The sequence below is a fragment of the Pseudorca crassidens genome, chromosome 2 (genome assembly GCF_039906515.1).
Source record: "Pseudorca crassidens isolate mPseCra1 chromosome 2, mPseCra1.hap1, whole genome shotgun sequence".
NCBI lineage: Eukaryota > Metazoa > Chordata > Mammalia > Artiodactyla > Delphinidae > Pseudorca > Pseudorca crassidens.
Window position 1 is genome coordinate 65,531,075 of NC_090297.1, and position 16,097 is coordinate 65,547,171.

At 35.2% G+C, this 16,097-nt stretch overlaps 1 protein-coding gene across 3 annotated transcripts in view; it reads left to right on the plus strand.

The window, feature by feature from the left end:
- The window catches only part of MSH4 (mutS homolog 4), a 98,229-nt gene that overhangs the window by 11,276 nt on the left and 70,856 nt on the right, over positions 1-16,097 (plus strand). For all 3 annotated transcript variants that reach the window (XM_067726597.1, XM_067726596.1, XM_067726595.1), the window contains 4 exons: positions 2,456-2,571; positions 3,467-3,640; positions 8,501-8,673; positions 14,782-14,849. In XM_067726597.1, coding sequence (XP_067582698.1) covers positions 2,456-2,571; positions 3,467-3,640; positions 8,501-8,673; positions 14,782-14,849 — 531 coding nt within the window. The remainder of the gene's footprint in view (positions 1-2,455; positions 2,572-3,466; positions 3,641-8,500; positions 8,674-14,781; positions 14,850-16,097) is intronic.

Sequence of the window (16,097 nt, forward strand, 5' to 3'; positions counted from 1 at the left end):
AATGGAGGCTGTGGTCTGAACCAAGTAGGCAGCATTGCAGTTAGAATAGTTCTTGAGGAGTGCAAATTATTTTCAGAATATTATATTTCATTGTAGACTTAATCTTTAACACATTTGAAACCAAGTTGAGATTATGGTCCAATGAGTTCTTTATAGTTCTTAATATATTCAGCATCTACAGTCATATAAGATTTCTTGTGCTCTTAGAGATCCATTGTAGCTCAACTGTCTTTGACTCATTGCCAGAAATGGTTCCTATTGTAAACCTATTGTCTCTGTTAGACAGGACTCTTTATCTCTTTCATTCATGACTTTAGACTTCTTTTCATCACCCTTATCTATGTATACCTTTCCATATACCTTCATTATTTTGTATTGATTAAGCATTCTAAGTCCTTTGGTTGTGAATAACAGAAATTCAACTTAAAGTAGCTTAAGTGAAAAGGTACATTTGTTGGCTTATGTAACTGGGAAGCCAAATGGTTGGATAGATCCTATCCTTACTCTCATCTCTACTGCCATCTTTCTGTGAGGTTTAATAAAATGATTGCTCATGGCTCCAGGCTGATGTCAACTCAGCTTAGTCAACTGAGAGTAAAAACTAACTTCTTCCTTCCAGTGTCCACATATGAATTCAAGAGAAGGACCCTGACTGTTCCTGCTTTGTTCATGTTCCCACATGTTAGATTAATCACTGTTTCTGGGGGTAAAAGCACTATGATTGATTAATCCCAGGTCATTTGCTTTTTGCTGTGGGGCACAGAGTACTGTAATTGACAGTCCTACATGGACAGAACAACATAGAATGTGGGATAGATGAATCCTCCAAAGGCGAAAACAACCTACATTTACTACGCTTGAGATGTAAGGCAATATAGCATAGTGCTTAAGAGTAAAGGAGCCAGGGACTTCCCTGGTGGCGCAGTGGTTAAGAATCCGCCTGCCAGTGCAGGAGACACAGGTTTGAGCCCTGGTCCGGGAACATCCCACATGCCATGGAGCAGCTAAGCCCGTGCGCCACAACTACTGAACCTGCGCTCTAGAGCCTGCACGCCGAAACTGCTGAGCCCGCGTGCTACAACTACTGAAGCCCGCGTGCCTACTACCCGTGCTCCACAGTAAGAGAATCCACCGCAATGAGAAGCCAGCGCACCACAACGAAGAGTAGCCCCCGCTCGCCACAACTAGGGGAAGCACGTGGGCGGCAACGAAGACCCAGCACAGCCCAAAATAAATAAATACATAAATAAATAAATTAAAAAAAGAAAAAGAATAGAGGAGCTATACTGTTGTGGTCTCAAATCCTGATTCTAAATGACTGTGTGCAAATTAAGTTAACCTCTCTAAGTTTCAGTTTTTATTCGTCAGTAAAATAGGGACAATAATAGTATCTACCTCCTAGAGAATTAATATATAAGGTAATCAGAAATGGTCTCACTGATGAGGTTACATTTGGGCAAAGTCCTGATAGGAGTGAGAGAGAGAGCCATAGAAATATTTGATATAAAAGCATTATAAACAGGGGAAAATCAATGTTATTGTTATCATTATTATCACACTTACCATAAAAAGACCTCAGTTAAATAAGAAGCAATATGAAGTGTAAGGAACATGGACTTTTTAGTCAAAGAAATCCAAATTCAAGTCTCAGCTCTGGAACATATCAATTGTATATTAGAAAAATTGCTTGACTTCTCAGAATTTGACTTAGAGGAAGATTGTACTTAATATTGATACAAAACTTACATCATACGGTTATTGGGAGGATTAAATGAGATAACTCTTCAAACAATCTTGGCACATAACAAATTCCCTACCTGTTTATGACTTTTTTTTGCAGCCTTGCAGCTCTTTCATGGTCCATTGTTATTATATTATTAATACCTTTCTTACCTATTACTTTTATTCAAAGTAGGCAGACCTTGTACTCTGCAGCTGCATGCATTTTTTTTTTGCTCTTTTAAAAAAAGTTCCATTATCTGCTTTTCTTTATTCTATAAATTAAATTCACCTTATGTAGATAGCATTTCATAGATTTGATAGCTGGAATTGGTATTTTTGGCTTCCCCAGCTAGTGTATTACAAAGATTTACCCTCTCTAAATTATGATAGTGTATATGAGGCTGAATGTAAAACCTTTGTTGCTGTTGTTGCTGTAGAATAAAATTAGTAGAAGTCAGAGACTCTCATGTTTATTTTTTATTTACTTAAATTTCATGTAAATATGGCTTAATAAGAGCTACAGACTGCTATAATTCACTTAGCAAGACAGACCATCATTCTTTTTGTAAATAAGAAAACTTCTTATTTAACTCTAGAAAATAATAAATAATGAAAAATAAACTTTATTCAATATTTAAGTCATCTACCCATGTATGAACATGTATTTAAGAAAGCAGCTTTGGGCAAGTGCATGAAACTTAAAATTTATTTTGAAATTAAAAATTCTTTTCAGAACGTTAATTTCACTACTATCCAAAGGAAATACTTCAATGAAACAAAAGGATTAGAGTACATTGAACAATTATGCATAACAGAATTCAGCACTGTCCTAATGGAGGTTCAATCCAAGTAAGTTAAAATTTAGGGCAAGTAGTAAATCTCTGGTGTGTATTCCAGGACGGAAAGGTCTTTTGTGTGTTTTATTCTTTGCTATATTCCCTACCACCTAGAAAAGTGCCTGGCTTATAAAATACACTCAGTAATTATTGAAATAGTAAAATAGTTAACTAAAATTTATATACAAGGCATATCTTGCTAACTAAACTTTTATGGAATTTCTCCAAATTAGTCATAATCTACTGCCTTAATGGTTCCTGCTCACTTTACTTTGAATTGAAAAGCTCAAGTAGCTACAGCAAACTAGAAGTGTGAGGGTACAGAAGTGAAACACAGTTAAAGCTGTGTTCCTGTTACTTCATACCTTTACTCCTTCAGAATGAGACAGGGAATGATATTTTTGGAATGGATATTTCTTATAACATGCTGAACAGATACTTACTTTGAGCCAGGTTGGACAACTTGTTCGCTCAGTTAATCATGACGACTACTGTCACCGAGATCAAAACAGGCTTTCCTATACATTGGGACCTCCTGACTGTACCTTTACAACTCTCAGACTTTTTCAACATTATTTGAATGTGTACTTAGAATGGTACATCAAAAATTGACACAAATTACCATTGAATGTTGACTTCTAACATGTGACCTATTGGGAGTCTAATACCCCTTAAGTCTCAGACTTTAGAAAATTGTCTCTTTTTATCAACTTTTATGTTTTAGAGGTAATTTAACTAGTTATCAAAAATCAGGAACACTTGGTGTGCTTTTTCCCTTTGATTTTAAGCAATGCTATGCAAATATTTACAATTTTGCTAATATTAAAGTGAAATAAATGTTTTCTTTTATAGCAATACTTTTTTTTATTCCAAAGATTTATAGTGATGTATCTTCGGTCACTTTACAGGTATTACTGCCTTGCAGCTGTTGCAGCTTTATTAAAATATGTTGAATTTATTCAAAATTCAGTTTATGCACCAAAATCGCTGAAGATTTGTTTCCAGGGTAGTGAACAGACAGCTATGATAGATTCATCATCAACCCAAAACCTTGAATTAATAATTAATAATCAAGACTCTAGGTAAGATCATCTATTTTTTTCTTAGAAAATGTATCAGTATATTATGTCATATTTTTCTATGAATAGTTACTTTACATTTCTTTAAATTGTTCGATGGAGAAATATTGAATAAACATATTTTTAATCCTTATACCATTGTTGGTGAGCTGCTCAGATGTTTCACCAAAATCAGGTTTTAAAAATATATTTGTACTAAACAAGAAAAAAAAAGTAACAACCCATTTCAAAACTAGGTAGAAGACTTGAGCAGACATTTCTCCAAAGAAGATATACAGAGGTTCAATAAGCACTTAAGAAGTTGCTCAACGTCACTAGTCATTAGGGAAATGCAAATCAAAACCACAATTACCACTTCACACCCATTAGGATGGTTATTATTAAGTAAATGGAAAATAATTGTTGGTGAGGCTATGGAGAAATTAGAATCCTAATCCATTTATGGTGGGAATGTACAATGGTGCATTCACTTTGGAAAACCACATGGTGGTTCCTCAAAAAGTTAAACATAGCATTACCATATGATCCAGACATTCTACTTCTTGGTATATACCTAAAAGAATTGAGAATGGGGACTCAAACAGATACTTGCACACAAATATTCATAGCAGCATTATTCATAGTAGCCAAAATGTGGAAACAAACCAGATGTCCATCGATGAGTGACTGATAAAATAAGATGTATACAGATAAGGTGTATACAAACAGTGGAATATCATTCGGCCTTAAAAAGGAATGAAATTCTGATACATGCCACGAGATGTATGAACCTTGAAAACATCATGTTAAGTGAAATATGCCAGACACAAAAGGAAGAATATTTTATGATTCCATTATATGAAGTACCTAGAATAGGCAAATTTATAGAGACAGAAAGTAGGTTACCAGGGGCTGGGGGAAGTGGGGAATGAGAGAGTTATTGTTTAATGGATTCAGAGTTTCTGTTTGGGATGATGAGAAATGAATGATGGTAATGGTTGCACAATATTGCAAGTGTACCTAATGACACTGACTTGTGTGCTTAATATGGTTAAAATGCTAAAGTTTGTGTTTTATATGTTTTACCATAATAAAAAAAATTGTGTGCAGAATACTACAAAGTTAAAATAACAAGTTTTAAAAGCATTAAATACAGGAAATTCAAGGGGGCTACATAATCATTTGAGAAGGTGAAAATAGTTGAATCAACTTGGTCTTTGTGTATGACTAGATTGCTCGTTTTATTGGTTTATTGTTAGCTTTAGAGGAATATTTATGGTAAGCATGAATAAGAGCGAGAGTGGGAGATTGCCCATGTGTGTGCACACACACACACCAACACACAGTGTTTATAAGATTTCATAGTGGTTGGGATACCTAAACTAGAATCAAAATGTTATTAGAAGATAATGTAATCAACCTGTGGTGGTGCTTATAGGAGGCATAAACCTATATAGTTTAATATGGGTTCAATTTGGTACAAAGAATTAGTGAGTAATGGTTTTTCTCCTTGAGGAATTAGTCTAAAGGAGGAGATGCATAGTATCATAGTATCATTAACATGTACTAAGTACATCAGGCCCTCCGTAGCCTAGGGACCCACAGTTGGTTGAATCCACAGATATGGAACCTGTGGATATGGAGGGCCCACCGTAGTAGGCCACTTTATATAAGGGACTTAAGCATCCTTGGATTTTGGTATCCGCTAGAGGTCTTAGAATCAATGCCCTACAGGTACCAAGGGACAACTGTATAGTGATATGAAACTTTGCATAAAAAAATGATGGGATCATAGCAGAGAAAGAAAGTTAACTGGGCTTAGTTAAGGAGTAAAAGGGGAGTAATTAGAAAAGGCTTTCTAGAGAAGATAATACCTGACATGAGGGTTTTTTTTCCCTGATATGAGGTTTGAAGTATAAATAGAAGTTATCCATGGGCTTCCCTGGTGGCACAGTGGTTAAGAATCCACCTGCCAATGCAGGGGACACAGGTTCAAGCGCTGGCCCGGGAAGATCCCACATGCTGTGGAGCAACTAAGCCCGTGCGCCACAACTACTGAGCCAGCGCTCTAAAGCCCACGAGCCACAACTACTGAAGCCCACGTTCCTAGGGCCCATGCTCCACAACAAGAGAAGCCACTGCAACGAGAAGCCCGTGCACCACAACGAAGAGTAGCCCCCGCTTGCCGCAACTAGAGAAAAGCCCACACGCAGCAACGAAGACCCAATGCAGCCAAAAATAAATAAATAAATAATTTTTTAAAAAAGAAGTTATCCACATTAAGAAGTAGAAAAGGTAGTAAGACAGTGAATAACAAAGTCTTGAAAGCATGATTTTCAATATAGCAATATGGTATGTGCAAGGAAACCATAAGCTATTTACTTTGGTAAAGTACAAGTTGGGAGTAAGTAAGCTTGGAGTAAAATCTCAGCTTTCAGTACTTAAATATAACTTTGGATATCAATGAAACGGATAAACTTAAAATAATCATAAATTTTAGTATTAAGAGTACTGAACAGAATAAAGAGTACTTTATACAATTGAAACCCTAAGGTGCTCACTGCCAATTTCAGAGCCATAGTGTTTAAGTATTTCGGTCACTTTGTGTGCTCTTATCTTGGCTTCACTTTTAATTATGTGAAATCTCCAGACATTATTTACAGTTACAAACTTAGAAACCTATAATATCTAATTTTTTAAATTATTTACTTTAATCATCAAGAACAGTTTAGATCTATCTAGGTACTGTTGGCACTACTTTTAGTAAAGGTAAGAATAGTACTGTGTATACTATTTGTCATTGTCAGTGTAGTGACCTCAACACCTTTGTAGTTCCACTGAATAATGATGGTCTAAAATTATAACGTTTTAAAGGAGTTTATAATTAATTGTAATTATTCCTTTTCAGCTTAGTGAATAAATAATATTTTTTCTATTGCTAGGAAAAAAGGGATAAAATAATATCTGGATAAAGTACTCTGTCATTGACTTTCTAAATTAAAATAACGTGGGGTAACGTAGACAGTCAATAACCAAGGCTGGTAATTATTACAAAGGGTTTCGTACTCAGTTTTACTTTGTCACATTTCACAGTTAATCATTGTTTACCATTATCATTGTCAAACGTTGCTTGAGTTCCTGCTATATATTAAATGATAGGATATTTGACCTCCAAGAGTTCATATTATAGTTGAAAGAAGAAATTGAGGTCTTTTCACAGACTTGAACCAAAGAATATTAGGTTAAAAGATGGGCATGCTATCTACTGAACTGTCTGAATAGCTCTAATGCGTCTATAGATTTGTTACTTGTTCAGCATACTGTTTCACCCATTGATTTCTATAGCAAATGGCAGATTTAGGTATGCTCCCCACCTCCTTTGTTCCTGCAGAAGACAAGTTCTCAAAATTGTGCCTGTGACTTACCTATGATGACCCCCACTCCCAGCCAGGTCTTGATTTGAATAGTTCCCTAAAAATTTGTTTAAATTGATATACCAAAAATTTGGCAGTCTGATTACTTGAGTCATTTTTATTTCCTTTCCTCTCTTAACCCAGATTCAATATGTCAGTAAATCCTCCTGACTCAACCTTTAGAGTACATACATATTCTGGATCACTTCTTAGCATTTCCTGTGCTACAACCCTAACCCATACCTCCATCATTTTAGCCTAGACTACTGTATAGTGTAATAGCCCCTAACTCGTCTCTCTGCTTTCTTCCCCTCCTGCAATTAGTCTATTCTCAACCTAGTGGCCAGAGTGTGATCCTTTTAAACCAGAAATTAGATCTTAGAACTTTCCTGCTTAAAATCTTCCAGAGCTCCTTTTATATTTAGAATATAATTCAGACTCTTTACCGTGGCCTACAAGGACTTATGTGTTCTGGTCTCTTTCAACTTCTTCATTCATCTCCCTTAATTCTTACCCTCACTTGCAGTGCTCCACGAACTTTGGTCTTCTTTCTGGTTCTGGAGCCAGAAAGACTACCTGGGCTTAAATTGCTGTTCTGTTTTGCCCTTTTAAACAGTAACTCTTTTCTTGTTCACTTATTTGGAAACCTTGGGCAAGTTACTTAATTTCTTTGTGTTTCAGTTTCTTCCCTTGTAAAATGTTAATAATAGCATCTATCTCATACCATCATTGTTAGAATTAAGTAAGTCAATATATGTAAAGTGCTTAGAATAAGGCCTGGCACATACTTTGTGTTCACTATATGTTAGCTATACTCACCATCAATTGTCATCATTATTCCCATCTCATCATCATCTTGGCATGGATGCCTTCTTAACTCAACTGCCGAATATACATACGGGTCTTTCTCAACCAACCTAACTAAATCAACCCTCCTGGTCGTTCTCTGTACAGTTCTGTTTGTTTGTTTGTTTTTAACAGTTTCTGTACCTGATATTATTTTCTTTCTTTCTCTTTTACTTATAATTCTCTAACTTCTTAAGTTAGAACAGAGTGATTATATTACTCATTTTATCAGTGTAAAAGTTCTCCCCTTAAGGATGTGTTGTTGATATCTTGCTATTATTGATGGAATGCCATGGACTAGAATATTTTATATTAGTCTGAGTATTGTTAACTGATCTATGAAAAAAGCCATTAACTCATTAACTAAATGCAAGAAGATTCTGTCGATCTTGTTAATCAAAGTGTGCTTCACTGACTGACAGCACACCTGAGAGTGTATTTGAAACGTAGATTCTCAAGCCTCATCCGAGACCTACTGAATCAGAATCCTCATGTGATTTGTATGCATATTAAAGTTTGAGAATCACTACTGTAGATTATAGGATTATTTTAAAAGTTAAATTACAGTTTTATTGGATTTTCCTTAGTATACTTAATGAAATTTTCCTAACTTGTGTTTTTAAAGGAGCAGTCACACACTCTTTGGTGTTCTAAATTACACTAAGACTCCTGGAGGAAGTAGAAGACTTCGTTCTAATATATTAGAACCTCTAATTGATGTTGAAACCATTAACATGAGGTTAGATTGTGTTCAAGAACTGCTTCAAGATGAGGAACTCTTTTTTGGACTTCAGTCAGGTAAATGAATATCATCTACCCCTGCTATGTGTGCTTTTGCTTCTAATGGCCTGTACCTGGACTCTCTTTAGAGGCCTGCCCTCAGGCTATTTGAGGGCTTTGCTCTCAGGCACGGAGTGCCAAAAGTGCCTTGTGGACCTTAAATGACTGAATGTTGTGGGAGTATGAAAGCCCAGCTGTCTCACACTGTTTTGGCAAAAACCATGAATGTAACTTAAAGTCCACAAGCCTTCTACAGGATCGGTTGAAGTTACCTTCCATAGGACTTTGCCTGAAATTATACTTTTGTTTGGCTTTTTTTCTCTTTCCTGTCCTTCTTGTCTTCTTTATTGGTTTCTCGTGGAAGCAAATTCTTAATATATTACTTGCACATGAATCTTCATCTCAGCCTCTGCTTCTGGAGCACCCAGCCTAAAACATTCACCCATAGTCTCATTGTTTTTAAATTTAATGGACACATATTAGTTCTCCTATTTGAAATCCAACTTCTTTGGTGCTGCCAAAAATCTCTCCTTATTGAATTACTGCCTTTCTTTGCTTCTGTGATTATACAGTTTCCTAGTTTTCTTCCTATTTCTTTGGAGTTTCCTTTTTTTAAAGCTCTGTCACTCATTTCTTTAACAAGTTTATGACTATCCAGTCAAAACCAATGGGGTATCTCCCTTGTAATGTTATCTTTACTATTTCCAAATAGACTACAGGACTGTATACTGTCTTGGAATGTCTTCAGAAAGCTCTGTCATTGATCGGGTAACAGAGTAAAAACCCCAGAGTCCTTTCTTTCAAATGGAAGTGAGAATGACTTCTGAGTCTTCTTTTTAGGCTTGTTTTCCTTTGCTCATTCCCTAAATGCTATGGCTCTTCAAAGGTATGTCCTGGGTTGTCTTTTTACCCCGTATATTCTTATTATATGATTTACCCACCTTCTTGGTCTTATAATTATCATTCACGTATTCGTAACTTCCAAATTTACATCTCATGTGCAGATATCTCTATAGACCTTCAGCCCCATATATCTTATTGCCTACTGAGCACTTATTAGATGTTCCTTAATCACTTCACATTTAATGTGTCCAAACTGTGCCATCTTCCCTTCTAAATCAATCCCTTCTGATTTCAGAGAATAGCTCTACATCCAAGCTGTTTACCAAACCAGATACCTGGAAGTCATTCTTGACACTTCCCTTCCCTGAAATTAATCATCAAATTTTGCAAAGTCTCTTTTCTATATATCTCTTGCATGTTTAGCTTCTATTCCCAATGCTGCTGCTCCAGCCTGGGGTACCATTTATCTATAATCTGATTTATTGCAGCAGCCTTCTGTTTGGCTTCCTCCTCCAGTCTTGTTCTTTACAGTCTCTTCTCTATATGAGAGCCTGAGAGATGTTTTGAAAATATAAATCTGAGCATATTACTCTTCATTAGTTTCTTGTTGTTGATGTAACAAAGTACCACAAATTTAGTGGCTTAAAACAACATGAATTTATTATCTTACAGTTCTGGAAGTCAGAAATCAGTTTTGCTGGGCTAAAATCAATGTGTTAGCAGGTCCACCGTTTCTTCTGGAGGCTCTAGGGGCAAAACTGTTTCCTTGCCTTTCCAGTTTCTAGAGGTCATCTACATTCCTTGGCTTATGGCCCTTCCTCCATCTTCAAAGCCAGCAGAATAGTTTCTTCTCTACTTTCTGACCTCTGCTTTTGTCCTTATATCTTCTCTCTTTGACTGATCCTCCTACCTCCCTCTTTTTTTTTTTTTTTTTCTTTTTTGGCCACGCAGCTTGTGGGATCTTAGTTCCCTGACCAGGGATAGAACCTGGGCCCCCGGCTGTGAGAGCACAGAGCCCTAACCACTGGACTGCCAGGGAATTTCCCTGCCTCCCTCTTATAAGGACCCTTGTGATTACTTTGGGACTAACAAATAATCCAGAATAATCTCTCCATTTCAAGATGCTTAACTTAATCCCATCTTCAAAGTCCCCTTTACCAGATAACATATTCAAAGGTTCCAGGGATTAAGATGGGGACATCTTTGTGGGGCTACCACATATCCACTTGCATAAAATCCTTCATTCTCTTCTCATTACTTTTAGGATAAAATCCAAACTCTTCTGGATGGCTATTTCTTTATCACCTCCCACAGCATCTCTTGTTACTCGTCGCTTGTCATTCTGCCTTCTAGTATAATTGAACTTCTTTTAGTTACTTGAACATATCCTGTCTCATGTTCTGGCTTTTAAAATTTTTTTAATTTAATTTATTTCCATTGGGGTATAGTTGATTTACAATATTAGTGCCAGTTGTACAACATAATGATTCAAAATTTGTGTAGATTATACTCCATTTAAAGTTATTACAAAATGATGACTATATTCCTTATGCTGTATAATATATCCTTGTAGCTCACTTATTTTATACATAGTAATTTGTACCGCTTAATCCCCTACCCCTTTCTTGACCCTCCTCCCTACCCTCTCCCCACTGTTAACCACTAGGTGGTTCTCTGTATCTGTGAGTCTGTTTCTGTTTTGCTATACTCTTTCGTTTGTTTTATTTTTTAGATTCCATGTATAAGTGTTTGTCTTTCTCTGCCTGACTTATTTCACTAAGCATAATACCCTCCAGGACCCATCCATGTTTTCGCAAATGGCAAAATTTCATCCTTCTTTTATGGCTGAGTAGTATTCCATATATATGTACACACACATATGCCACATCTTCTTTATTCACTCATCTGTTGATGGACACTTAAGTTGCTTCCATATCTTGGCAATTGTCAGTAATGCTGCTGTGAACATTGGGGTGCATGCATCTTTTCAAATTAGTGTTTTTGTTTTTTTCAGATATATACCCAGGAGTAGAATTGCTGAGTCATATGGTAGTTCTATTTTTAGTTTTTTGAGAAACCTCCATATTGTTTTCTACAGTGACTGCACCAATTTACATTCCCACCATCAGTGTATGAAGGTTCCCTCTTCTTGACAACCTTGCCAACATTTGTTATTTGTGGTCTTTTTGATGATAGCCATTCTGACAGGTGTCAGGTGATATCTCATTATGGTTTTGATTTGTGCTTCTCTGATGATTAGCAGTGTTGAGCATCTTTTCGTGTGCCTGTTGGCCATCTGTATGTCTTCTTTGGAAAAATGTCTATTCAGGTCTTCTGCCTATTTTTTAATTGGATTATTTGTTTTTTTGATATTGAATTATTTGAGCTGTTTATATATTTTGGATATTAACCCCTTCCCGGGTATATCATTTGCAAATATTTTCTCCCATTCAGTAGACTGTCTTTTCATTTTGTCAGTGGTTTCCTTTGCTGTGCAAAAGCTTTTAAGTTTCATTAGGTCTTATTTGTTTATTTTTATTTCCTTTGCCTTAGGAAACAGATCCAAAAAAATATTGACCATTCATGTCAAAGAGTGTTCTGTCTATGTTATCTTCTAGGAGTTCTATGGTGTCAGGTCTTACATTTAGGCGTTTAATCTATTTTGCGTTTATTTTTGTATATGGTGTGAGAAAATATTCTAATTTCATTCTTTTACATGTAGCTGTCCAGTTTTCCCAGCACCATTTATTGAAGAGACTGTCTTTTCCCCATGGTGTATTCTTGCCTCCTTTGTCATAGATTAATTGATCATATGTGCATGGGTTTATTTCTGTTCCATTGATCTGTGGGTCTGTTTTAGTGCGTATCATGTTCTGGCTTTTGTACTCTGTAATATTTGTCTAGAATCTTTTATCTTTCTTCTCTGTAACCTCTTCTCCCAAGCTACTCTTTAGCCAACTGCAGTTCATAATTTACCATCCTAGTTTAGATGTCACTTCTTCTAGAAGCCTCTCTGGCTCCCCAGGTCTATATTAGGTATCTTTTCTATATGTTGTCTATAGTATCTTGTTATGGCACTTATCTTACAGTATTGTAAGTGAATGTTTTGTTGGATGATTCCCATATGAGTCTAGAACATAATGGGTGTTCATATTTGTTAAGCTATTGATTTATTATTAAACATGTTGAAAATTGTATTCTGTTGTTCCAAAGATTATAATGTTCTATATGATGAGATTTTAATGAAAAACTTGGATTTTATTTGAAGCTTTAGTTTTCATATATTTTAAGTTTTATAATTCCTTATAATAGAAAGTTTTAAATTGGCATCTACAAATGTTAAATATTTCTATATTTTCTTTATCTTGACAGTTTATAATTTATCTTAACATGTAATAAAGTAGGAGAGCAGGAATACAGAACAAGGGTAATTTTTATAGTTTATTAAAATATGAGAATGTGAACCTCATAAAAAGTACAGTATGTACTTTCTTGTAGGCATTCTACAATAGGGATGAAAACATGAAGATTAAGTTATAAGTTTTTGTCCTCAGGGATCTTACATTCATGTTAGAGACACAGAACTCTAAATAAATAAATATGATACAGTGTGAAAAACACAATAATAATTTAATATTTTGTGGAAACATAGAGGAGGGAGCTGGGATAAATATAGAATCCAGGATTCGCAGAGATAATATTTTAGCTCTGTCTTAAGGGAATGAGTAGGATTTTGACAACAGGAGAATTCTAGAAATGATACTCAAGACAAAGGGAACATGCCTGAGCAAGGTATGTTGATGTGCATAGGGGTAACAAAAATGTGTTTTGGATGCAGTGGCTGGGATAAAGATCTGGTATGGGTGCTGCTGACTGTGATCCTGAGCAGTCATTACTTTCTAGGGTACACTTCTTTTTCTGGGAAGTTGAGGAAGATAGAGTTAACATAAGCTTCTGCAGTTATACTTACATTGCTATAAAAGAACTTGCTGTATTTAAGGCATGGCCAGTAGTTATTTATGACTTGAAGCCTTGGGGAATGGCAGGAAATGAGAATTGAGGCTGGTTTATGAAAAGCCTTTATATAATGCTAAGAAGTTTGGATTTTATCCTGAAATCAATAGGGAGGTGATGATTCTAAACCAAGAGAGTAATATATATGGTCAAATCCTTATTTTAGAAACATTGTTTGTTTGTTACAGTAGATTTGGGGAGAGGAAGAAGGAAGAGACTGAAAAAGAGAAAGGCCAATCTATGTGAGGGCTTAAGAGAGTCTGACTAGTGGACTCACATATAAAATGTCATGGTAGTATAATATAATAGTATAACAGTATAATAGTATACTCAGCCTATTTACTCTAATTTTTTAACCACAGTTTTAACATAATTACCATAGAAGTGGTAATTTAGAAAGAGGCACAGCTCTAGAGGTAGGCAAACTGAAGAACATCAAAAATTTGAACAAGAAAGAAGTGACATAAAATTTTTGTATTTAGTTCTTTTTTTTTAAAGGATAACAATTTGGGGCCACTTTGTGAAAGTATCAATAAGTTTACACAAAAACTTTTGAGATCACACATTACAATGATGATAATAACCATGAGTCATTAAGAAATAGTTACTATAGTTTAAGGTAAAGAAAAAAACACTTGGGGACATTTAAAAGGGATAGATTCCAATTATCTATACATATACTTTTATAGTGTACTTGAAGCTGGAAAATGAGTTGAGAAGAATAAAATAACAGTTTTGAGCTCTGGTATGTGCAAGGTACCCCTATGCACATATTATTGCACTTAATCCTCACTACAACCCTAGGAGGAAGATGTTATTATCCACATTTAAAAGATGAGAACAACTAAAGTTCAGAGAAGTTATGTAACTTTTGGAAGGTTATATGGTTAGTGGTTGAACTATGCTTTCAAACTAATCTTCTCTGATCTTTTAAGTATCATGTAGAAAAGTTAGAAGTCAAAAAGGTGGGAAGAAAATTATGATAAGCAACATCTAAAAGTCAGAGAAGTAGAGTTTCAAGAAGGAAGGGGTGATCAACAGTGGCAAAATTTGAAGACAAGTTCTGAGTAATCAAAATTAGGAAAAGACCACTAGAATTTATTAGTTTACTCCTGGTAAATGTAAGATAGATGAAGATAATTCAAACAAGTAATATTTTCAGGTAAAACTGTTCTGTTCTATTACTTGAGGATAATATTTTACATAGTGTATATTTTAAAAATGTAACATAAAGTTTAACTGCTCATAGTTTCTGTTTGTTTGTTTCAGTTTTAGCAAGATTTCTTGATACAGAGCAGCTTCTTTCTGTTTTAGTCCAAATTCCAAAGCAAGACACGGTATGTTTATGTATAAATTATATGTTATATTGTTATACCTTATGTGATATAACTTGTCTTAATATGATGTAACAATTGGAAAATATGAAAATCTTTTGGAAATGTACGTCATTATTAATATCTGGAGTATTATAACTTTTTAAAGGAAACTTTTTTCCTCAATGTATTATCATATATGATATACTTAAAATTAAAAGTTTCTTAGGTGAGGAATTGGTATATTTTCATTTATCAAATATTTACTTAAAGAATTTGGATATAGTTTTCAAAAACCTTAGATGACAATAATTTGCTTAATAAATAGAGAAAAATTGTTTTAGTTCCAAAGGTCCTTTAAAAGGTGATCATTATGTGAAGTTTGATTAGTTTTCAAATATGCTTAACATTTAGGAATGAAACAAAGTCTTTGGATATTTTACAAATTTAAATACTTAGTGCCATATATACAATGGAATATTACTCAGCCATAAAAAGAAACGAAATTGAGTTATTTGTAGTGAGGTGGATGGACCTAGAGTCTGTCATACAGAGTGAAGTAAGTCAGAAAGAGAGAAACAAATACTGTATGCTAACACATATATGTGGAATCTAAAAAAAAAAAAGTGGTACTGATGAACCTAGTGGCAGGGCAGGAATTAAGAGGTAGACATAGAGAATGGACTTGAGAACATGGTGGGGGAAGGGTAAGCTGGGATGAAGTGAGAGAAGCATCGACATATATACAGTACCAAATGTAAAATAGTTAGCTAGTGGGAAGCTGCTGCATAGCACAGGGAGATCAGCTTGGTGCTTTGCGATGACCTAGAGGGGTGGGATAGGGAGGGTGAGAGGGAGGCTCAAGAGAGAGGGGATATGGGGATATATGTATGCATATGGCTGATTCACTTTATTGTACAACAGAAACTAACACAGTATTGTGAAGCAATTATATTCCAATAAAGATCTATTAAAAAAATAATAAGTAAATACTTAGTGCCTATAGGCACATTCTATAAAGAAAGTAATAGATGGTTTTCATTCTTCCATTTAAGGTGAATTGAAAAATATTTACTTTAATGAAATACATGTACAGTTGATTGTTGAACAATGCAGGGTTTGGAGTGTCCCCCTCCCCGCCCCCCATACAGTTGAAAACCCACGCAGGTGTGTAACATTACAGTCAGCCCTCTGCATAGGAGGGTTCTGCAACTGGATTGTGTCATACTGTATTTTTTGAATAAAATCCACCTATGAGTGGACCCGCACCAT